This window comes from Monodon monoceros, unplaced genomic scaffold, assembly GCF_005190385.1.
Source record: "Monodon monoceros isolate NGI ecotype Baffin Bay Population unplaced genomic scaffold, NGI_Narwhal_1 Super_Scaffold_12, whole genome shotgun sequence".
In the NCBI taxonomy this organism is placed as follows: Eukaryota; Metazoa; Chordata; class Mammalia; order Artiodactyla; family Monodontidae; genus Monodon; species Monodon monoceros.
The window spans coordinates 73,290,105-73,314,700 of NW_021703768.1; the positions used below are offsets into that span (position 1 = coordinate 73,290,105).

Sequence of the window (24,596 nt, forward strand, 5' to 3'; positions counted from 1 at the left end):
TAGAATGATTATGATTATTTATTTACCTTAGAGTTTTAGGTTTGGTAAACAGATGTGATTAGTTAACACCAGCGTCAGCCCTGTTTGAATAACTGAAGAGCTTATATCAGTCATTTTGTTTGGGCTGGAGTCTTCTATATTTCTATAGAACTGTTCTCCAGACTATTCACTCTGGTGCAGATTAGATGTGCCTGACAACAGGAGCAATTTTACATCAACACTTGTGTGTTGGTTATGTCTGCTCAGTATCAACCCCTTTATACTCTATATTTTGAGTGACTTCTTCACTCCTGACATCCCTTAATTTCAGACTCAAATTTCCACTGAAATCCAAAGGAAAGGGGGAACAGAGGAAGAGCTGCTAGTAAGTCAAATACACTCTGTGCTGTAGTCTCCAAAGACAACCACTGTCAGTCCCTCCCTTTCTGAGTGTGGCTGGGACAGCGATGTCAGCTTTGCTTCCTTCTGTGCCCTTTTTGCTGCTCGACTGCTGTGAACCACATTTTCGAAGGTCGGTGGCTCCTAGTGAAATTTACTGGCCTCCTCCTCCTTTAGTGAAGTGAGTGTGCAGTGAGAATGAGTCAGGATAAAGGTATGTTCCCTGAACTAAACTTCAGTGTCTCAAAGAGCATTTTAAACAAAGCCTGTAATTTTAGGGTTTGGTTTTGATCTCTGGCAATGATAAGCTTGTCTCTCCTTTTAGGCTCATTAGAATTTACTGACTCTTTTCTGATTCATCAGCCAGTTCTTATGTGAGGAATGATTCATGGATCAGGGAAGGAAAATTAATTTGAATAAAAAGAGGAAGCAGATTACAAATCCCTTTCTTATAAAAATCCCATGCATATGTTTCAATATGATATATAAAAAATGTAAAGGTGGCTTGATCCAGCTAGCCATGTATAACATGAATCTGAGGTATTTGGAATCTCCTGGTACAATAATGGCCACTTCTCTGCTTGGTAATATATTTGAGGATGAATGCTTCCATTTCTTCTGAGTCTCCACGTCTTCATATTTACAGAACAACAATACTAATGTAAATCAAGATTCCATTGCTATTATGAAAATCATTGGAAACTTGCTCTAATGAATATTATGAAGTATAATCCCTTTCATCTTAAGGTTGAGTAACTTTTCTTCTCCTGACATCTTAGAAATTTCAAAAAGAGTTCAGAGAAACTCAGTATAAGCCAAAGGAAAAAGAAGACAAGGAAATAGCTCCTAGTAAATGCAGTACACTCTGTGTTGTGTTCTCCAAAGAGGGCCGCCATCAATTATTTCCCTCCCTTTACATGTGTGCTTCTCCTCACATTACAGCAGTGGAGTCTATTTCCCCTCCCTTTAACTCTTTGGACTTGCTTAGACCAAGGTAATCTGATGGAAGTGATACTGTCCCATAATGGGTCTAACCTTTAAGAGGACTAGCAGTTTCAGCTTCCTTTCTCTTGGAAGCCAGTCACAGTGTAAGAAGTCCAGTTACTCTGAGACCACCATGATGTTAGAAACTCCAGGCTAGTCATATGGAGTGGCCATGTGAATAGGCATATTTGACCAGCCTCCAGTTGTTTCAGGCGTCTGATTCCAGACATGGGAGTAAAAAGTCTTCCTGTAGGTTCCAGCCCGAGTAGACACCACACAGAGCAGAAAACCGCCCAGCACAGATTGTAAATTATTTTAAGCCACCAAGTTTTGTGGTGGTTTATTATGTAGCAATCAATAGCTGAAACACTCTGGTTCTAGTATCCTTATTATTCTCACATCAAAATTCTAAGCATGTCATTGTCATTTTTAATTTTATTTTCATTCTTATTTTATTGTGCTGTTTTATTTTAGTTTTTATTGCTTGTCATTTCAAATACATATTACAGAATTCTAAGTGTGTCATTATCATTTTAAATTTTACATGGTTTATAAATATAAATGGAAAAACACAATATGATTTTTTTTCCCTAAACCAAAATTGAGGCTTCCACTAAAGCAAAGTAAAAGTAATCTTACCTAACAACAGTATGTACTTGAATCAGGTCCAGAATGACCAATATAACAGGTTTCACATGTCCTTGGCAGTAAGCTGCTTGTTTGCAGTCTACTCCCAGTTCCATTGCTGAAAAGAAAATAAAAAACAATGCCTAGGGACCTAAGGAAAACCCCAGAGCTCCTCACTACACAATGAACAATCTCTTCCACTTGAGCTTAAAAAAAATCTTTGTGAGCACAGTTTAGTCTTCCCACATTTTGTCAATAGCGCTGGGGAAAACCGAGAATATTTTTAAAAACATTATGGATGCTCATCCTCTGCTTAGAATTATATCTATGACCTCAGTCTTCAAAGATTCAAATCAGAAATCTTTGAGCCTGAAAGATGATGTGTAGTCATTCAGTGTGTGTTGGTTTTTTTCATTATTGTTTTTGAAAAAATTGGGGATTTGATATTGCTCATTAAAAACTCCTAGAACAATAGCATCAGGAATTAGTTTCCTAAGGCTTGGAACGTCAAGATAAAAAGTAAAAACTAAAATCAGAGAGTTGAGAGAAAGCTTGAATTTCTGTCTGAACTCCTGATTTACACACGTAACCAATGAAGAAAATGGACTAGTAATTTGTGGCAGAGCTGGGTCTTTCTAAAACTCAAGTTTCCTGAATGTCTATACCTCAGTGACTGCCTTTTACCTAGTCTGTTAAAACTGATGAGACAAGGATGGTTCTCTGTTCAGGCTATTTCAGTACTAAACTGTTAAATTCAATTTACATTTGTTTTCTAGGTGGGCAGCGGGCATAGAGCATGGATGTGGTAGGTTTGGGAGAGAGAGTAGAAGACATGTAAGTGGCAGCTGTGAAAGGACTTGGGCCCTGGTGGCGATCGTCATTATCCTCATCACCGCTACCAATCACCGTATGCCAGACACCGGGCTAAGCATTTCGTATATATTATCTCAATTTTTATAAGAATCTTGTGAAACAGGCATTTCTATTCCTATAGTGAGACAAGAAAATGAAGGAAATGAGAGGCTTAGGAAGGTGTCCAGATTTGCAAAGCCGTTAAATTGTGCAGTTGGATTAGAACCACAGGTGACTCTGGCCAACACCAATGCTTCACAGTTTACCATTTTTTTATCAAAACTTTCATTGAGAAAAATAACATGTAAACATTAAATTAAACCTAGAGAGCTCTAATTCCATAAAAGGAATTGTCCTGAGAAAGAATTTGAAGTGATCCAGGCTAGCAAATTATTTCTTCATCTTCTTATTTCCAAGAAAGACTGCCCCCTCTCTTTATGGTACTGAAACATGCCTAGTTTTCCTCACTATTCTCATATGTAGTGCAGGCATAATAATAATATATAACTTTATAGCACTGTTTGAAGGATTAAAGTATTAAATGTCAATTCATATAAAGTCTTTAGCACACTCTCTGAAACATAGTAAGCAGTCAGTAGGCTTTGGTATTTTTGTTAGCATAACAACTCTTTCAATATGTAATTGGTGCAGAATATACTCAGACTTTGTCCTGTATGCTTACTAAATGTCTCTCAGATATGCCTCTCTCTTCCTTTCTTCATGATTATGCCTGATATATTAATCAGCTCGAGCTGCCATAACAAAATGCCATAGACTGGGTGGTTTAAACAATTAAAATATATACCTCACAGTTCTGGAGGCTGAGAAGTCCCATAATCTGGGTGCTGGCCAATTCAGTTCCCGATGAGGGCCCTCTTCCTGGCTTGCAGACAATCATCTTCTTGCTATGTTCTCACATGGGGGAGAGAGGGAGAGGAAGAGAATGAGGAAGAGAAAGGGAGAAAGAGAAATGTCTCATGTCTCTCCTTACAAGGACACTAATCCCATCGTGAGGGCTCTACCCTCATGACTTAACTCCTTAAGTCCCTATTTCCAAATACCATCACATTGAGGGTTGGGGCTTCAACATATGAATTTGGTGGGGGGGGCACTCAATTCAGTTCATAGCACCTGGGTTATATCCTCCATCATCTAACAACTCTCTTAAACTGATATTCCTTGATTCTTGTCTGTCCCCATTCCACATTGAACATCTAAAAGGTGAAATTGATCACATCATTAATTCATCCAGTAGCGATCCTTAGGGACTTCTCTGGCCGTCCAGCGGTTAGAACTCTGTGCTTCCAGTGCAAGGGACACATGTTCAATCCCTGGTCGGTCAGGGAAAGAGGATCCCACATGCTGTGAGGCGTGGCAGAAAAACAAACAAAAGACAATAGCAATCCTTAAACTGTAAGATAAAAGGAAAATTCCAATACGTCCCTGCATAAACTCTCCATATGCACAGCCATACTGAACTAGTGCTGTTGCCTAAAAGTGACGTGATGTCTGATAAGTCTGGACTTAAACAACATAACTGAATTCACTCTCACTTGCTGAGTTCATCATTTATGGTGGTTGGGGAGGAGAAGGAATGGAATTGAAATTAATTTCTTGATACCCATCATGAATAGGCTTCAGTAGAATGTTAGTGGAAAATGTGGTCAGTATGATATACATTTAAAGCCAGTGTCTAAGAGCATCACAGTGGCATTGCTGCTCAGATTCACTGCAGACTCTTTGCCCTTCATCTCTTATTGACATAGGCTTACCATTGCCATGCGAATACCATTGCCATGCCTCAGCTTGACCCAGAGGGTCAGTGAAACTTCCCCCATTGTTTATAATTTTTATGCATAGGCTGAGTTTCCCAAATATTTCCTTGGCAGTTTTTTCCCAAGTTAATTAAAATTTACATTTTAACTATCCTGGCATACTCCACTCTTTCAAAGGACTTTTCCCCCCTTAAATCCTTTTTTTAGTTATCTTGAAAAAATTACAGTGAGGCATTACTTTCTACTCTTTTGAAAATTACATGAAACAGTTATTCATATTTATTGCTTTGATCTAAGAGCACATTCAGTTATTTAACGGGTGACTGAAGGCTTCCATTCAGCTCTTAGCTAATGAAAATACAATTTCTGATTTTTTTAGCATGTCTCTCAAATTTGTATTTAGACCATTGCCAAAGAATGTATATAAAACTCTACTGAAGAGTAGAAAAATGAGTTTTTCAAGCCTGTTTTATCTTGGAATATTTATGGCATTGAAAACACTATATTCCCACTCAACCTGGTCTGTGAGCCACCTCAGTTGGTGTCAACATTGTGATCTTGTGATACTCCATGGTTCTCTGTAATCAGGCAAATCCCAAGTTCTAAGGTGTAAATTCCATTTGTGATTTGCAACTTTTTTCATGTATTATTTATTACCATTCTCATTATTTAGAGATACTTTCAATTATTGAGTGCCTATACAATTCTTTAAAGAATACATAGCCACAAAATAATAGTTTGTTTGATCACACTTTAATAAATCAACTGGTACAGAATTAAAGAGAAGATCCAGAAATAAAGGAAAATAGTGTTGATAGGTCTAGGGAAATAGGCAGTGGGGACAAGTAATCTGGGGAATCAGCAATTGCATCATAAATTTCTTTAAAAATGTATAGTTGGCACATCTGTGATCACAATGGTATACTTAATAGTTTATGCATTATAAAACTCAGAAAGTTGAATAGTGAAAAAGGATATCTTTATAATAAGTTGTTTCCTTTTGGAAGAAAAGGACATCCATATCAAAGGTGAAGTTTGAATTTCGTTGGGCCAGAAAGGCAGTAACAAACTTGATCTGATCCTTTTATAAAATGACTCAGTTGCCTTCTCATAACCAAAATGGTGGCCTCGTAAACCAATCACTTTCCTTACAACTAGTTGTAAGAGGCTACTCCTTCCAACTAACAGGATGTCAAAATATTTTTGTTCCATCTTGCACTTACTTCAAGGTCATGATGTCCCTGCTTAATAACTTTTCCTATTTTTAAATTTTTGCATTTTGCTTACATCACCCTTTTCCTATTGATATTACCATTTTTACCATTTCTCATGATATCCTCCCTTCCTGGGTCAACGTTTTCCTCTTCATATCTCTCCCTGCCCTCCTCTCCCAGTTCCTCACTCCTACTGGTCTTCATCTTCACTGTGACCTCCCTCTCTTTGACCTTGTGATTGAACATCCAAGGATATTTTCATTAGCTCCCTTGATTTCCTTACCAACTTGGCTCTCTCTTTAAGCAATTCTGCCAATCACCATTCCAGTCTATGTCACGTACTTCTCTTCTTTTTACCAGCCAATTAATGCTACTCCGTAATAGATACAAATTTAGTCTAAGTAATCTTAGCTGAGCCATCTCTGCTTCTCAGTAATCCTTTGGATTATTTTTAATTGATTCTTTGGTAATCTTTGAAACAGATTGCCCGTAAGTCTTATGCTTAATACCTTCTATTCTCACTCTCTATATAAGATGTGAAAACAACCTGATGATCTCTCACTCAACTTTCCTTATATTATCTGATCAATTCTTTTTTTTTTTTCTCCCTTCTTTGCCATTTTTCCTTCCATTTTAGGAAGGGAGTAAATAACTCATTCTCACCAAAGCCAACCCTCCCAATTGTGCTCTCCATCTCTTTTTCCTTTTTTGGAACTTGTTTCATTAAATTTTCCACAATTGCCTTACATCTTAAACATCTCTCTATTCTGGGTCTTTCCTCTCCATCTAAAAACATGCGTCACTTTTCAGTGCCTGAAAGAACTTACTCATAATGCTGCTGCTTTATCAAGTTACCTCCTTGCCTGTCTCCTTCACCAACAAACTTCTTGTAGAGTAGTCGTTATGAGCTATCTATACTCATCACCTTATGTTCACTGCTAAGCCTTGAGAGTATCTTGCTTATTCTCTTCCATTCATCACCTATAACCTTGGACACCAAATCTACTGACCACTTTTCTCATGTCCTTATCCTTAAACTCGTCTGCGTAAATCGATAACTTCCTTTCCTTGAATAGTTTATCTCCCTTGGTTTTCATGATGCTCTCTTCTTTTTTATTTTCCTGTTAAATCCCAGGCCATGACTCACTCTTTTTGTGACTCATAACTCTGGAGTGTATGTGTTTTCCAGGAATTGCCTTTGCCTTTTTCACATCACAGTAGTTATTTTCAAATCTGTCAACTTGAGCTCAACTTGTCTTCCCTTCTTTTTTTCTGTCCTCTTCCTGGGAATAATATCTTGTCCTCAGGAAGTACAAAACTTGTCAACAACTTGCCTACCCCAATTGCTCTGATCTCTGTGTTACTCTTTCTCCCTCTTCCTTCTCTTCTTCCTCTTAATCCTTTTCTCATTTTCCTAATTTTGATGCCAGTGTAATTTCTTTTACTCCACACTCCTAGACTTTCAGGTCAGTAGCTGTCAAAACTGATCATCAAAATCACACTTTCACAAATGATTGTTTGATGAGTCTCTCTAGAGGCTCAGTGAATTGGAACCTCCAGAGATGAAGTCCCAATATCTGTATAATTTTTAAAGTTTCTTACTGTTTTCTGATTTGGGGATACTTCACCTTTAGATTCTCTATAATATTTTTGTGTCCATTCCCTTCTTTCCATTGTGGGAGTCCCTCCTCCGCCACTGCCCCAGGCCTTCAGTATGTCTCACGTTGAGCACTGCAACACTTACCTAACTGGAATCCCTGCCACCAGCACTCTCTCCACCAATCTGTTTACTTTCCTGTGAGATTAAGGAAATTTCTGTTTTGATTGGGCCACACATCTTCTCAGAAATTTTAAATGTCTCTCCATTTCCTGTAAAATAATTCTGTACTGCTTAACCTGGTCCTCAAGATCCCTTCATGACCTCATGCTACAAATATTCTTCTCACTATTTACCTTCATGGACCTTTCACGCCAATCAAAAGGGATATTTTACACTAATTTATGCATTTGCCTTTTTGCCTCTCTTTCCACTACCTTGAGTTCAAAGTCCACACGTTCAAATGTGGCTCATCTTTAAGTCCCATTTGAAATTCCAGTGGCCTTTCTGATACCATCAATGGTAAGTAACTGCTGCTTTCCCTGAATTTTTGTATAACTTTATCCCTCTTTTCTAATATTGATCTTCTACCTTTTATTATAGTGGATATATATTTTATATATATATATAATATTTAAAAGAAGACCCATACGTAATTCATCCTTTTACCTGTCACATTTTATCAAATACATTTTTGAATCTTAAATAAATATATATTTCTTGAATAATAAGCAATAGCCAAAGTTTATATAAAACTGTTCTAAGTATTCTGCATTTTAACCATTAAATCCTAACTGAATTCAGTATTCTGTATTTAGGAGGTACTAGTGTTATTCTCATTGTACAGATGAGGAAATTGTGCATCAGAGCAGTCAAGTAACTCACCAAGGTCACACAGCTAGTAAATGGCCCTCAAGTAATCTGGCTCCAGAGTCCATGCTCATAACCACTCTAGTATTCTGCCTTTTGATGAATAAATCCCACTCAGTCAACCTCAGCGCATGCTTTTTATTTTTCATTTATTTATTTATATACTTATTTATTTTTGTGCGCGTTGGGTCCTTGTTGCTGCACGCAGGCTTTCTAGTTGCAGTGAGCGGGGGCTACTCTTCACTGTGGTACGCGGGCTTCTCATTGAGGTGGCTTCTCTTTGTTGCAGAGCAGGGGCCCTAGGCGCACGGGCTTCAGTAGTTGTGGCAGAGCTTAGTTGCTCAGCGACATGTGGGATCTTCCGAGACCAGGGCTGGGACCCTTGTCCCCTGCATTGGCAGGCAGACTCTTAACCACTGGGCCACCAGTGAAGTCCCAGTGCGTGCTTTTTAAAAAAGTTTATTTGACTGACTGCCCATATTCAAAACAGATCTTTTTCTTTTAATTGAATTTAACAGAAGGAAATTAGAAAACTTAGTATAAATAACCTTCAGGAAAGCAAATGATGTGATTTATAATTAGGATACATCAACTTCAAGAAAGAAGTAGAAATTGGGTCGTAGGAAACACTAAAAGTATTGAAGAGCAATTTGAAGCTCTATTGTGCAGTTTTATAAAGACAGTATAAATCCATGTGGTTGTAAATTAACAAGTAATTGAAATGAACAATAGTTGATACTTACACTCATTTAATTTTATGGTTTCCAAGAAGTGTGGTGATCTCCCTCTCTCTGTCATTTTCCCACTAATGCCAGAGTCTTTGCAAATAAACACTTAATCTATGGTTATAGTAAAGCTGCTTTGCCACCATGAAAAAAAATTGTTTTTTACAAATGTGGCTCACAAACTTTGTAACAGAATAAACTTCACCTGGTTGAAAAAAAAAAAACAGGACAGAAACAAACAAATGAAAAATATTGCAGGATCTGTCTAACCTATTAAAGATGGAGTTGAATAGTAAAAATGGCTCTATGTTGGGGGCTTGGGAAGCAAGGAAGGGAGGGAGGGAGGAAGAGGGGAAGGAAGGAAGGAAGGAAGGGAGGAAGGAGGAAGGGAAGGAGGAAGGAAGGAGTGAAAACATAATTTTGAGCCTGAGGCAAAAATAAGCTCTAGTATCTACCTTATATTTGCTACTAACATCTGACACTTGTGAAACAGTGTAACCATTAACAATTTTAATTCCACATGAAAGAGGAGAAAGAGTTGGAATTAAAATCTTACAGATTTTAAGGTCAACACATGACATTGACAAACAAATACAGAAAGAAAATTTTAAAGTTTATCATTGGGTCCAAATCACTTTGATAAAATTACTTTGATCATTAATATAGAAATATTGTCAATGTAGATTTTTTTTGGACAGCCTCCTTCTCCCTAGATCATACACATGCCTTTCAATCTGGGGATTACCTTTCTTTCTTAGCACAATGGTTTCTCTTTCTTTTCTCTGTAAGGGCTTGATCCAAGGTTGTTAGTAAGAATGAGCAATAAAATATTAGTTCATTCCCATATGCATAGACCTTCCTGGCACAACTGTTACTGTGCCATTATTTAATGGTTAACAATAAGCCTTTATATAACACAGGTATTATACCACTTTATGGTCTGTTCTTGTATATTCCCGAAAACGGCTCTCTATATGGGTTTGGTACTCGTTTTCTGTATTTGCAGATGTAGTTATTTAACAACAGAGGGTAAGTAATATCCCCAAAGCTTTTGAGAAATACATAACATTATTTTTAAGACAAGACAATGCCCTGATAATCTGATACCAGAATATCTTTTGGGAGAAGAGATGCAATTAATCACGTTGACAGAGAGGAACCGAAAGATTTCATTCAATTAGACTTTTTAGGATAGTGACATGGCAAAGGAAATTAAAATAAAATAAAATTTTAAATTGGTGTTACAGTTTTGTAATGTGAGGGCTACAGAGCCAAATTAAAGAAAGGAAATAACGCATTGAGGTCAGCGGGCATTTATCCAGGTTGAGGGTCTCTACCAGGAAACGGTTCTGGGAACTGACATACTTAACACACTGTAAAAATATTTTCTTGAACATATAGAGTTATTTTTAGTGTTAATTTTTCTGAGACATCGTGTCAGAATTGATTCAAGACTTCAGTGTTGAATTTGAGCCTATTAAATGGTAATGACTGCTCTGTGACGTACTATCAAACTATCTTTAAAACATAACTGGCTAGTCATGGCCAAATACATAGCAACCTGATTCCCCAAATTATGGGACCATCTAGTAAGACTTAAAATATAGATATAGCAGGTTGAAAGATGCATTGTGTGTTTTCATTGTGTTACGAAAGCAGAGTGTGTTGGGAATTGCTGTTAGGTTCCTGAGCATGCCTGGAGATGACTGTTCTGAACTCCTTAATGGCTAATTAACTGGAAATGTAGTTAGGAAGCTAAGTTAAGCCAGTCTTCGATTGTTGGTTGGCTGACTTCATGGTTGTTTTAGAACTCTGATCTTCTAAAAACGTTTGTCATAATGTGATTGTATGAAACATTTCTGAAGTGTGTAGAAAATTACTATGTTGGCTATGAAACCAAATGGTAATTCTCCTTCCCATAGTTTCAAGACATTTTTCCTCACAAGAAGAAAACAGATCATTTAACCTTTTCCTTAAGAATCACAGAACTATCTGATCCCCGTCAATAGGATATTCTCTGGCAACTTTGAAGTACACGGTTCAAATGGTATTACTCTAATAACAGTTTGTGCAAGGTCCGTGTGGGTAGGTCTCATCTAAGTTGATTATTCTCCTTGGATTCAAAATTATAGCCTGCAAATTGAAAATTATACATAGTTTTTGCAAGGCGAGACCATAATTCTAGGCTTTTGCCATTTTGTTTCAATCCCAATAAATCACCCTCAAAGTAGGCCTGACACTCAACTGTCTTTAGCATCCAGGAGAGCCTCAAGTCAGCCACTGACAAAGTACCACTATTTAGGGTCCCAGCGGTCTTGAGACTCCTCTGAGAATTTGCTCACATTCCTCCTCTTTACCCCTGGAAAATACTCTAGGCCAGTATTGACTCTCTGTTCTGCCTGCAGATCTAATCTGTCACCTGTACAGATCCCTCCAAATTAGGCTTGCCTCCTTCGTATAGCAGGAAGGGTCAGGGTAAATCCATGTCCGAACATGGTGGCTGTAGGCCTCCCATGATAGTTACATTTACTCTATCTACCTTGTGTCTGAGATATCCTACTAGCTACTTATATTACCTTTTAGAGCAGAGTTTTACACATTGTGGGTCACAATACATTGGTGGGTCTCATTGCCAGCATTTTAAAGTGGAGTGGGATGAAACGGGATGGGATGGGAGGGGATGGGAGGGGATTGGAGAGAATAAAGTAGAATAGAATAGAATAGAGTAGAATAAAATAGAATAGAAAGTATCAAAGAGAAACAGAGGGGAATAGAGGATATGGAGAGGTCCATGTTAAATAGGTTGGTCAGGAAGTTTTCAGTGACAGTTTGGATGTGATGGAACTTAGAGTCTGCACATTGAAAGCAACCCTCCTCTCTATGTGATCATCATATTACATCGGGATAAACATAAGTGTTCTAACACCAAATAAGTTTGGGAAATCCAGTTACAAAAAAGTTAAACATGTTTATTACATGATTTTTTGGCCTTTTAAAGATGCAAGAGAGGGCTATCTATAGCCATATGCTGTTTCTCTAACTTGACTAAAGTCATGATGGTGATGATGGTGAGGATGATGGGATGAGGGTGAAGATGACAGGAGGTAAGGCTTTTTGAGCACGTGCTTTGTACCAGGCTCTGTGCTGACTGCTTTCTGTGCGTGGTTCTCTCCCCCTCCCCCCCATTTGGTGCAGTGTATGAGGAAAAATGAGTCATGGGGTAAATGCATTTGGAGGGTGGTACCTGTACTCAGAAGGAAGAGACAGTTTGAGAGGAAGGATAGCAAATTTAGCTTTGAATGAACTGAATTTGAGATGCTTTGAGGATCTCCAGACCTGGAGGTCTAGAACTCGGGAGAGATGGAGATGCATATTTGGATATTGTTGGCCTAAAATGCTCATTGAAAGAAGGTGACACTAGAGATGATGAGTTTGATAAGGATGGCTAAATAAAGTGAAGAGCCTGGCACATCATCCAGGTGACATACACACAGTCTAGCCTGCTGCAACAAACGTTTGCAGCTGTGTCTGGACACCAGAGCCACAGGACTCAGAGTGGGTTCCCTGTTGCCCAGACGGTTCTCAAGAGCTCTTTTGGGAACGTGTTGAAGTACTGAGGCAAGAAGGAAACTCTAAAACTAGAACCAAGTATAGGACTAGTGACCAAAGGTTAGGAATGCAAACTACCCAGATGAAGTATGGAGTGTTTCTTTGAACAATTTACAAATCCAGTCCATAAGTTTGTTGTTATCTGTTCCAGCCACAGTATCCTAATACTGATTTGGCAGTTCTGTGAAATATGTGCCTTGTTCTCTTCTACAACATTAGGTTTATTTGCTGAGGATACCGGTGGGTGACTATACATTGTGTATTAACCCTTGTTAAGAAAGCTCAAGAGCTCATTTAATATTTTCTCACCAGGAAATGGATCAGATCAATGAAACTTCTTGACCTTCAAGTATCTGCTCATTTCAGAATAAAGGCCCATATTTTAGAAATAAGACCTTTTGATGCCTTTTTTTGATTACCTTTTTTTTCTAATTTAAAAATAATGCATGATTATTGTTGGAAATAGACCCATAAATATCTTAGATCCACATTATTTCACAGTTGTGTTCCTTGTTTTACGTTGATGAGTTTGTTTTAGTAGCACATCCAAATTGTTAGAATCAGAAGGTCAGTGAGGTAAAATTAAAACAAGTACTTTAGAAGATTGTAAACACAGAATAAATTTCAGCTTCATGTAAATGAGGTGTGATTTCCATAATAAAGCCATTATTTTTGTCACTGGTGCATAGCAATAAAGCCAAGACTGCAATTACAAAGAAAAGACATAATATAGAACCATACTTCCTTTACAAATGACAATTCATTGAAATCATATTTTCCACTAAAAAGTAAAGAGATCTTATGTATTCTCAATGGAATCTACTGACTCCCATAAGTAGACTTTACTAATGATAGTAGTACTAAATAACAAATCCATTTGTCGGGCTTTTTTTTTTTTTTTTTTTGATACTTTCCACAAGTAATTTCTTTCACTAAAACCTTTTCAGATTACTTTGTTTATCACATGAGTGACTCTTGCTAATGTAAGTATTTTAAGTACTTTGAGGATTGATTGTTTTCTCCCTCATTGTGGAACTTCACCTTGACACAAGCCTGTCTTTTTTAGCATGTAGTAAAATATGCATAACATAAAATTTACCATTTTAACTATTTTTAAGTGTACAATTCAGTGGCAGGAAATGCATTCACAGTGTTGTGCAACCATCGCCACCATCTATTTTCAGAACTTTTTCATCACCCCAAACATAAACTCTGTACCCATTAAGCAATAACTCCCTCTTTTCCCCCTCCCAGCTCCTGGTAACCTCTATTCTACTTTCTGCCTCTGAATTTGCCTATTCTATAGAGGCACCTCATGTAAGTGGAATAATACAATATTCATCCTTTTGTGTCTGGCTTATTTTACTTAACATAATGTTTTCAAGGTTTATCCACATTGTAGCATATGTCAGAATTTCATTCCTTTTTAAGGCTGAGCAATATTCCATTGTATGTGTACATTGTATTTTGTTTATCCTTTCATCTGTTGAGGGACATTTTGGGTTGTTTCCACCTTTGGGATACTGTGAATGATGCTGCCACGAACATTGATGTACAAGTCTCTGAGTCCCTGGTTTTAATTATTTTGAGCATATACCTAGAAGTGAAATTTCTAGATTATGTAGTAATTCTATGTTTAACTTTTTGAGGTACCACCAAACCGTTTTCCACAGGAGCCGCACCATTTTACATTCTTACCAGCAAGGCACAAGGGTTCCAATTTCAGCACATCTTTGCCAACATTTGTAACTTTCTCATTTTTTGACAATAGCTGTCCTAGTAGGTACAAATAATATCTCATTGTGGGTTTGATTTGCATTTCCCTAGTGACTAGTGATGTTGGTCATCTTTGCCTGTGCTCAATGGCCATTTGTATATCTTCTTGGGAGAGAAATGTCTGTTCAAGTCCATTGCCCATTTTTGAATTGGGTTGTTTATTTTTTGTTGACTTCGAGGGGTTCCTTGTATATTCTGGATAGCACAGTCTTTATATAAATACCCTTATTCCATGGGTCCAATACTGTGTTTTTAGGGTTCCCTTTTATCGGGAACATCGAAGTGATTCTGTTTTCTATTAACTAATTCACTCCTAAACATATATTTCTAACATTACCTATTATAAATGCCTGCTTCAGTAAGCAGTGACTTATATAGCCAACAGAAAAGTTACTAGTGTTTCACCAAGCGTGAAGTATCAGCTTAGGAAATACGTAGCTAAATGATTTTCATTAAAAGAACATTAATTTTCAATTTGCCAAGTGGAATTCATAGTAGCTTTTAAACAACAACATGCTCCTCCCCACTTTCATCACCATCACCCACTCTCAACACCCCTTCTCCCTTTGGTCATTGTTACTCTAGGCCCCAGAGGTGAAAGGTACCTCCTTTAGGTTAACCATAAAGCTGGTGAGGCATACATTTTAGGGCCTGTTACTTGCATGGACCTCTTCCAAGATCTTCTACCTAATTATGCTTTTGAAATTTTTATTTTTTAAAGAAGCCTTTCCAAATTTTATAAAAGTTCAGGCCTACAAAATCCAGATGTACCTCTGGATATGTTTCTTCCATCTGAAATCATGTCTTAGTTATTGTTGCACTGCTGGAAAACCAGCCTGGGGTCTGTTGTGGTATACTGAGTTATTTATGACTGGCTTTCTTTCCTTGCAGTTTCTGATCTGGGTTGCCAAACTACCACACTTTTCTGCAGAGTTCCAGAAAAACATGAGCCCTGGGTGTTCCTAGTCAGCCCCAGTATGCTCTTTTGGCTTCCGCATGGAGCTTTGTCAGCAGCACAGCACTTGTCTGGCTCTAGGCACTCACAGGAACATGCAGGCCAAATTTTGAAAATTTGGTTCCTAGCTGTTCATGCAAAATATGCATGTCCTTTTACACTGTACACAGAGCCATAAATAGAATTTTGTCCTTGCACAGTGAGAGCAAAGGATGCAGTTGCCAGACTAATACCTAATCTCTGAAAACTTTCATGAGCATAGCTTAGGCAATTTCCTAAGTATTAAGGTATCTTGTCAGAAGTAAAAAAGAGCCTTCTGGCCCTTTAGCAGATTGTATGATTTCATTAAACAAAAATGATGTTTTTTTAAAAAAAATTAAATAAATCTTAATATATTTGCTCCTGTCCTGTGGTAAGGCATCGAAGACACAGGAACTATTCATCTGCATAAACTGTGTCTTATATTATTCTTATTTTCTCTATGCAGTTGTAATAACTTAGACAATTGACATTTTTCTAAAAAGGTGATATCTGATAAGATATCAGTATGGTGTCCTTCGAAAGCCTTTTTTCTTCTCAAAAAAAAAAAATGCTCAGGTTCCCTCTTCCTTTCTTTCTTTCCTTTCTTTTCCCTTCCAGAACAATTCCATCTTAAAGCCATTAGTTTGACAGAGCCAGGTATGCATGCAGTGGAAGGTGTCAAGCATGGAGTGTCACAAGCCAATCATTGTGAGGGGGCATCCGTGTGAAGGGTGGAGTATACTCACGAGACTCCTAAGAACCTGAGTGCATTTGGGAGGCCATCTGTGCAAGGCAGGGACAACAGCAATGGGAGACTGGTTACAATCAAATAGAGTTGATCAAATAGGTAAATATTTTAAGAATAATGAGAAATACATTTCTTGCCAACAGAGAAGGAAGTTAACAAATACAGAAAGAGAGACAATTCCAATTAACCTTGTGGCATTGGATTGGAATTGGAAATATTGGTATACACTAATGATTTTCATTGTACAGAGATAGATATAGAAATCTAGATGGAAATGAGTGTGTGTGCAGATGTATGCAGACAGGTATTCCCCAGCTCTGTCTACTGAGAGGACGTAGGAGCAGCAGCACCCCAATAGCAATGACCATACCCAGCCCCAGATCTTGGTTTCTGAACACCATTCTACCCTAAAGGAAGCCAGGACTGGGGCAGGGAAAGTACAAGATGAGCTTGAAACATCTTGTTGGGCCAAAACAGAATGATGAGGACATAACAGAAGTCACAGAAACCATCTTGAAGGGGTTCCCACTAATCAGACTTAGGACAATTTGAGCATCAAAATAAATGGTAGTAATAGATGATAACCCATTACGTTGAGAATATATGAGTCCATATTATAAAAATAAGTAAACGCATAAATCAGATATTTGATAAGTGAAAGGATATTTACCTAGTTTCAAAGTAATGTCATGCAAGATACACACTAATTACAAAGGGAAAAAGACTAACTTTACGATGGAGAATTCATGCAGCCACTACCTTAATCAAATGACCAAAATGAGCCTCCTAGATAATGGGACAAATAGAAATCTTGTGCCATCCAATAGAATGTTATGAAAAGAACCCAGGATCACTTCTGTGATTTCTGGCAAAGCTTATAATCTAAATCATAGGAAAATATCAAACTCAAATTTAAGGGCACTCTACAAGACAAACTAGCTGGTAATCTTCAAACATGCCAGAGTCACAAAAGCCAATGACACTCAAAGGAGCCATTTTATTTTTATTTATTTATTTTTTAAACATTTTTATTGGAGTATAATTGCTTTACAATGGTGTGTTAATTTCTGCTATATAACAAAGTGAATCAGTTATACATGTACATATATCCCCATATCTCTTCCCTCTTGTATCTCCCTCCCTCCCACCCTTGGGTCACAAAGCACCAAGCTGATCTCCCTGTGCTATGCGACTGCTTCCCACTACCTATCTATTTTACATTTGGTAGTGTATATATGTCCATATATACACTACCACTCTCTCACTTTGTTCCAGCTTACCCTTCCCCCTCCCCGTGTCCTTGAGGACATTCTCTAGTAGGTCTGCATCTTTATTCCTGTCTTGCCCCTAGTTGCCCCTAGGTTCTTCATGACCTTTTTTTTTTTACATTCCATATATATGTGTTAGCATACGGTATTTGTTTTTCTCTTTCTGACTTACTTCACTCTGTATGACAGACTCTAGGTCCATCCACCTCACTACAAATAACAAAATTTCGTTTCTTTTTATGGCTGAGTAATATTCCATTGTATATATGTGCCACATCTTCTTTATCCATTCATCTGCCAATGGACACTTAGGTTGCTTCCAAGTCCTGGCTATTGTAAATAGAGCTGCAGTGAACATTGTGGTACATGACTCTTTTTGAATTGTGGTTTTCTCAGGGTATATGCCCAGTAGTGGGATTGCTAGGTTGTATGGTAGTTTTATTTTTAGTTTTTTAAGGAACCTCCATACTGTTAAAGGAGCCATTTCAGATTAAAGAAGACTACAGAAATGTCAACTGGATTCTTCTGCTACAAAGGAAATTACTGGAATAATTGACTGATCTTGAGTGGGATCTGAGGATAGTCGTAACATATCAGTGTTAATTTTCTCATTTGATGGTTGTATTGTGTTAATGTAGGAGAATGTCTTTGTAGAAAATATACATTGCAATGTTCAGAGGGTGATGGGGGATCAGGTTGGCAACTTTCAAATGGTTCAGGGAAAAACAAAACTTTCTTGTCATACTGTACTTGGAAGCCTTCTATAAGTTTGAGATTGTTTCAAAATAAAAAATTTTAATTTGCTACAATTGTAAATAACTGTTTAGATTTCCACAATGTATGTAGATTTTAGGCATTAATTGATGATGTTGAGTATATATGGACCTTGAGGTCTGTCATGAGAGTTGTCAGTGATGTGTGGTCCTTCCTGATGTCTTTCAGTAGCTTGAAAATGTGTTTATGTGCAGCTGCTAAGATCTGATTCAGTTTCCAAATATTCTATAGCTTGCCATTTAAATATTAATAACCCTTCTTTAAGATTGTTATACTAAATCCCAAATATCAAAAATAAGTAGAAAGGGTAATGAAGTCCTTTGGCCCTGAAGAAATCTGTTCTGGAAACTATTAAAACAAATTGCACAATAAAATGATGGGTAGAATAAGCTTAGTGTTGTCAGTAGTGAATCCTTCACTTCATCTTTGCTCTTAACCATAGCTGTGACGTTTGGTGTCCACTCAGAAAAAGAGATAAATATGTATTTTTCCATTACATACAAACAAGTTATATCACTTAAGTTTTAAAATGTCAGACTGGACTACAGTAATTTTGAGAGCACACTGCTGCCTACCATTTTCTGGTAGAGAGCTCTTTTAAGGAGATTTATATACCTGGTCTTCCCTGGGATTGAAATGTGATTGCATCTCCCCAGTTGTTGGTGGCACTTCCTGAACAGTCCAGCAGGTGGTAGTCTAGGAGAGGAACAGTTCTCATCCTTCTTCAGTCCCCTGCCTACCAGCAAAACAGAAGGAAGGTGGACTGAGCAACGTTACCGTTGCCTTCTCTTCTCTGTTGTAAGACTGGTATTTCCAAGGTTGTTCTTTCAAAATGAGTGCCTAGACATAGAGAGTATCTCCAGAAAGTAGCTAAAAATAATTTTGTGTATATGTATGATTATGCAGTATTCTGAAGTTCAAAAATTTTTTTTCTTTTCTTTTTATTTTATGGTGTCTAGAAATTCCACTGGTTTTATATCTCTTTGCCCTGATTTCAATGACATGGCTTTGGGGAGGCCTGCACATGGCTTACAGACACTTCTGGATGCTGGTCCTCTTTGTCATTTTCAACAGTCTGCAGGTAAGCCTTACAGTTTGGTTACAGCACACATAAACACGAGGCAGGGAGTTTCAACGTAAAGAAATCAAGTGTCCACATGTAGGTGAATTCGTATGCCCAAAAACATCATACAGAGTTTTAGAATAAAATGACAAAGATTATGTTAAAATTTTTTAACACCTGAAATATGGCTGGACCCTCTAACTGCTGGTTATACAAATAGGGAAGACATAAAATATTAACCCTCCTTCATTTTGACAACACCTAAGTAACTACAAAAACATGTTTCTTTTTCAATAGGATTGATGTTTATAAACTTCACAGATGGCAGCCATCTAGGGCATATGCACATATTTGGAGTGGGTCTGTGTCTAGAAATTAGATCAACTGAGAGTAAAATAACAGTGATGGTCAAGCAATTCCCTCTTGAGTCTGGTGCTTGGTGTTTTGGTTCACTGAAAACTGATTGACATCCTCCAAGTCTGGCAATGCCTAGCTTAAATTAGCTTTGTGAGAATGTTTGGATAGCGTAACCAGGAATTATATAACTGTAACAAAAGTTAAAGCTGACTTTTTTAGTGCTCTCATTAAATGGAAAAAAAGTTGTACCCTGAAATTAGCAAACTGAACAAATGAACACATTTTTTCTTATTTTTCAAAGTGAAAAGATGTGTCCTAGACTAAAACAATTTTTTGAATTTGCCAAGGATATCTGTAAACAGCCCTTGTGTGGACCACCATCTTACAAGAAACCTCTGTAGGAAAAATATTAGGATTATAGCATAAAACTGAAACATGACTCAAAACATATTTAGGTTTGCTTTTTAGGAGACAGATTCATTAGTGAGATCATATCTAACAGCATGGTACCTAATCAAAACATAATATCGATTTAGAGAGGGAAAAATACAAAGTGGCTTAAACATTTGGAATCAAGTTGATACAAGTTGATATATAGACACCTCCCAATAGAGTTATAATTGAGTACCAGCTACTAGCACAGTGTGCCAGTGCTACCATTACTAGGGTGAAGATGACAGCACTGCTTCTCTAGGACCTGATGATTCAGGGAGTAAGCAAACAATTAGCTGTAAGGGTATACTCTGGCAGGTGCCATGTAAACAAAGTGTTATGAGAGCAGAGTAGAGGACTTGTTTACTCCTGCCTGTGCTAGTGTTTGAGCTGAACACCAAAGGTGAGCCACTCAGGTCAGAGGCCCTGTCTTGGTCACCTTTGAATACCTAGGCCTAGCAGAACTAACACCAAAGTCCACATTGACAGCCTATAGATGTGTTTTATTTGGTGGACACACAATGGTACACAGAACAGGGTTTTAGATTTTTTTAATATACAGAGTGAAGTAAGTCAGAAAGAGAAAAGCAAATACTGTATGCTAACGCATTTATATGGAATTTAAAAAAGCGGTACGGATGAACCCAGTGGCAGGGCAGGAATAAAGACGCAGACGTGTAGAGAACAGACATGAGAGCACCGGGGATGGGGGGAAGGGGAAGCTGAGATGAAGTGAGAGAGTAGCACTGACATATATACACTACCAAATGTGAAATAGATAGCCAGTGGGAAGCAGCTGCACAGCACAGGGAGATCAGCTCGGTGCTTTGTGACCACCTAGAGGGGTGGGAGGGATGCTCAAGGGAGAGGAGATATGGGGACATATATATATGTATAGCTGATTCACTTTGTTATACAGCAGAAACTAACACACCATTGTAAAGCATTTATATTCCAATAAAGATGTGAAAAATAAATATTTGCTCAATTTTTAAATTGAGAAATTTCACATGAAAACCTGAATGTCTGGCTTTCCTCTAATGGCAGTATTTGCATGGCAGCAATTTTCAAGTCTTGAGTAGATGCTGCCCTCTTTAGATGGGGCACGTTACCTCATTATACTCGATATATTCAATTTGTTCATTTTACCTGCCCCTGAGTTTGTGTCATATTTAATGTTTGTTAAATAAGTGATGAGTAGATAGTTAGAGATCGGTATTTCAGGCAGAGAATACAGTGTTAGCCTAGACTGCAAAAAAGAAACGTGATTAATCTTGCCTACATTTACCAAAGGTTTGGGGGAGGAAGAAAGGTTTTGCAGTTAGTGGTGGGAGAGGAGACAGAAGGCTAGGTTGGCTTAATCACCATGTTACCATGCTCAGAATAGGATGTTAAACTTCAGCCTTTAGGTAAAGGGAAGCCATAAAAGTTGGGTGTTTTGTTTGTTTTATTCTGATTAGTTTTTAAAATTTTGTTAGGGTTTTTTTTTTTTTTAATTTTTAAATTTTGAATGGGAATGACATGCTTATACCTGCTTTTTAGAAGGATAACTGGAAATGTTTAGGATGGTATTGAAAAGAAGAGCAGCTCCAGGCAAGAAGGCTGTTATCATATTCCAGCCTATAATGTTTGGGAGTGCACCTGGGGATAGAGATAGGTGACAGGTTTGAGAATATTCTAGAGATAAATATTGACGAAATTTGGTTAGCCAATTAAATGTAGGAGTGTAGGGGGCAAGAAAGCAACGTCACCTAGAGATGCTGGCTACGATGAATGGCTGGGCACTGACTCCTTTGGTCAACATGGAGATTACAACAAGAGAGGGTCTTAGGGAGCATGCAGCAAAGTTGGTGAGTTGGTGAGATTTGGGAGACATTAGTAAAGCTAACCAATGTTTTAGCAGGAAGGCTAGTGAAAGAGATTGTTAGTGAAATAGAATCAAGATATAGTAGTTTGGAGTTTCTGGTAGAAAAGACGGCTTCAAAAGAAAACACCTAACTCTGTCAAGTGTAGCAGAGAAGTTAAATAGAATGAGAACAGAAGGGCATTGTGGTCTAGTGCACTGGTCCCCGCACTGTGGTGTCATCAGAATCTCGTGAAGGGCTTGCTAAAACACAGATGTAGGTCCCACACCCAGAGCTTCTAATACAGTAGATCAGGGTGGGACCTGAGAATTTGCATTTCTAACAAGTTCCAGGAGATGCTGATACAGCTGCTCTAGAGACCACAGCTTGAGAACCATTGGTTAAAGTGTGTGTGATCGTAACTCCACCAGCCTACTATCTGGTTGACTTCAGCTGAGTCACAGATGTTTACCCAGTTCTACTTTCTTCATCTGTGAAACGGGAATAAATACCATTTAGGATTACAGTGTGATTTAATTAAATGGCATAATGAACATAAAGCAATTGTACAGTAACTCACACTTAAAGAGCAGGTTTTTTTGGTTTGTTTTATTCAAGAAGTTTAATGGAGAAAGCAATAATAGCTTAGGAAGGAAGATTGGTTGGTTCAAAGGAAACTTGGGGGTTTGGTTTTCTTTCCTTGTGAAAAGAACCAACAGAGAAGAAAAAACTGACAACTGGAGGAAAGGCTCATTGCCCTGGCAAGATCATGGACAGGGCAGGAAAACAGAAGAAACAGACGGCCTGTCTGTGGGAGGAGTTAGACATGTTTCTTTCACTGAGGCTCAGGAAAGAAGGAAGGATAGGAGTACACGAAAAACTCTTCTGGAGCTGAAAGTCTGGAAAGTTGGGGTTTGTATGTAATGCTCTCTCTTATCTCTGAAAGGCAAAAAGCAAGAACATTTGTTGAGAGGAATGGATTAAAAGCTTGTGGTAAAAATAGTAAAAGGTAAGGAGCAGTTTCTAAGCAGAAAGTAAATAATAAATTACGGTGGGTTGGAAGATGGTAAAGAAATGACTGCTTAGAGAGAAATTGGTGGGATTCGGGTTGGACACCTGAAATCTGTAATTGTAATTCAGCAGTAATTAAATAAATTAAGCCTTACGGTTGAAATGGTAGCCATTGTAACCTATCAAACCACACACAAGAGAAAGGTTTATTGAGCTCTTATGGAGGTTAGAGGTTTGGTAATAAAGGAGGATTGTTGAGGATTAAACTATGTTTCACAGGAAGATAAAAAAGGAATTGTTATGATCTCTTTCTTTGAGGAACTGAAAACAAGCTAAGTATAAGTAAAAACTAAAAATATTTCAAACTCATGTTTAATGAGCTTAATTCCATCTATGCGGCACCATTGAAGCAATGACTTTTTGTATCACTGTTGCCTGGTATCTGGTGCACTGGCACATTCCTAGCACCAGTGCTCAGTGAGTCAGTCCTAAAAGGAATGCCTGTTAAGAAACACTTGGAAAATATGGTTTCTCTAGGGTTTATTAAAGTTCATTTAATTTATAAACTACTTCACGTCTTCAACTTGGGCATTTCCATGATTCATGCTTTTTTAAAATTAATTAATTTATTTATTTAGGCTGCTCTGGGTCTTAGTTGCGGCATGCGGGATCTTTAGTTGCAGCATGCGGGATCTTTTAGTTGCGGCATGAGGACTCTTAGTTGTGGCATGTGGACTCTTAGTTGCGGCATGCAAACTCTTAGTTGCCGCATGCATGCAGGATCTAGTTTCCCAACCAGGGATCGAACCCAGGCCCCCTGCATTGGGAACACGGAGTCTTACTCACTGGACCACCAGGGGAGTCCCTGACTTTTGTATTTTCTTATTGGCTTTTGTCAACACCTGTGACCGGAAAGGTGTACTATATATCTTACGCTTGGCTTTTATATTTTGCTCAGAGGTGATTACTGCCTCACTTTTTAATCCAGATTATTATTATACCATAGGTGCTCTGAAACTGACAGATGAAAGTTATATTTTTATAATATTCTGATATTTGATATTTATTATTGGGTACAATTTAAAAAAGAAAATCTTGATCATTTGAAATATTATCAGAAATTTCTTGATCACTTTCTGAAGATTCAGGGTTGAGCTACCAAACTTTTAATATGTTTGAGCATTTTAAGAAAATGTATATGAAATACTTTCTAAAGCATGATGGATGCAAATGCAAAAGTGATGTGAAAAAAGTTATCATTCTAAATATGTCTACTGTTATTTTTATTGCTTCTTCCTTGAACTCTAAGACATTTTTTCCTCAAGAACTGAACTTTAATTCAAATTTTTATTGATTTAGGCATGTTATTTACATCTTCTTGATTGTTTAAAAAAATTTAAACTGTTGAGTATCGAGAGTAAGCAGAACATAGAGAATAAAGGGGGAAATGTCCTCTGAGTTTATTTCCTGGGTTGTTGTTTTTTTTTAATTCTAGGAGTTGCTTGCTAGCATGTCAGCATGTTTATGGTATCTGCTGTTTTTCCACTTCCCCATGATGCACTTGATGTGTGGATGTGAGGTGAACAAATCCTGATTTCCATTACGCTTTCTTTTGTATCAAAAGAGGGACTCTAAAATTTCCAAAAAGAAAAAAGTAGTTCTGTACATACTTGCTAAGCAATCCCAAATCCCAAAGGCCTCGGGGCTCTATCTTGT

At 37.7% G+C, this 24,596-nt stretch overlaps 1 protein-coding gene across 1 annotated transcript in view; it reads left to right on the forward strand.

Annotated features, from left to right (window-relative positions):
• The window catches only part of ADGRV1 (adhesion G protein-coupled receptor V1), a 520,998-nt gene that overhangs the window by 445,481 nt on the left and 50,921 nt on the right, over positions 1-24,596 (forward strand). The window contains exon 88 of the mRNA XM_029215616.1: positions 19,133-19,254. Coding sequence (XP_029071449.1) covers positions 19,133-19,254 — 122 coding nt within the window. The remainder of the gene's footprint in view (positions 1-19,132; positions 19,255-24,596) is intronic.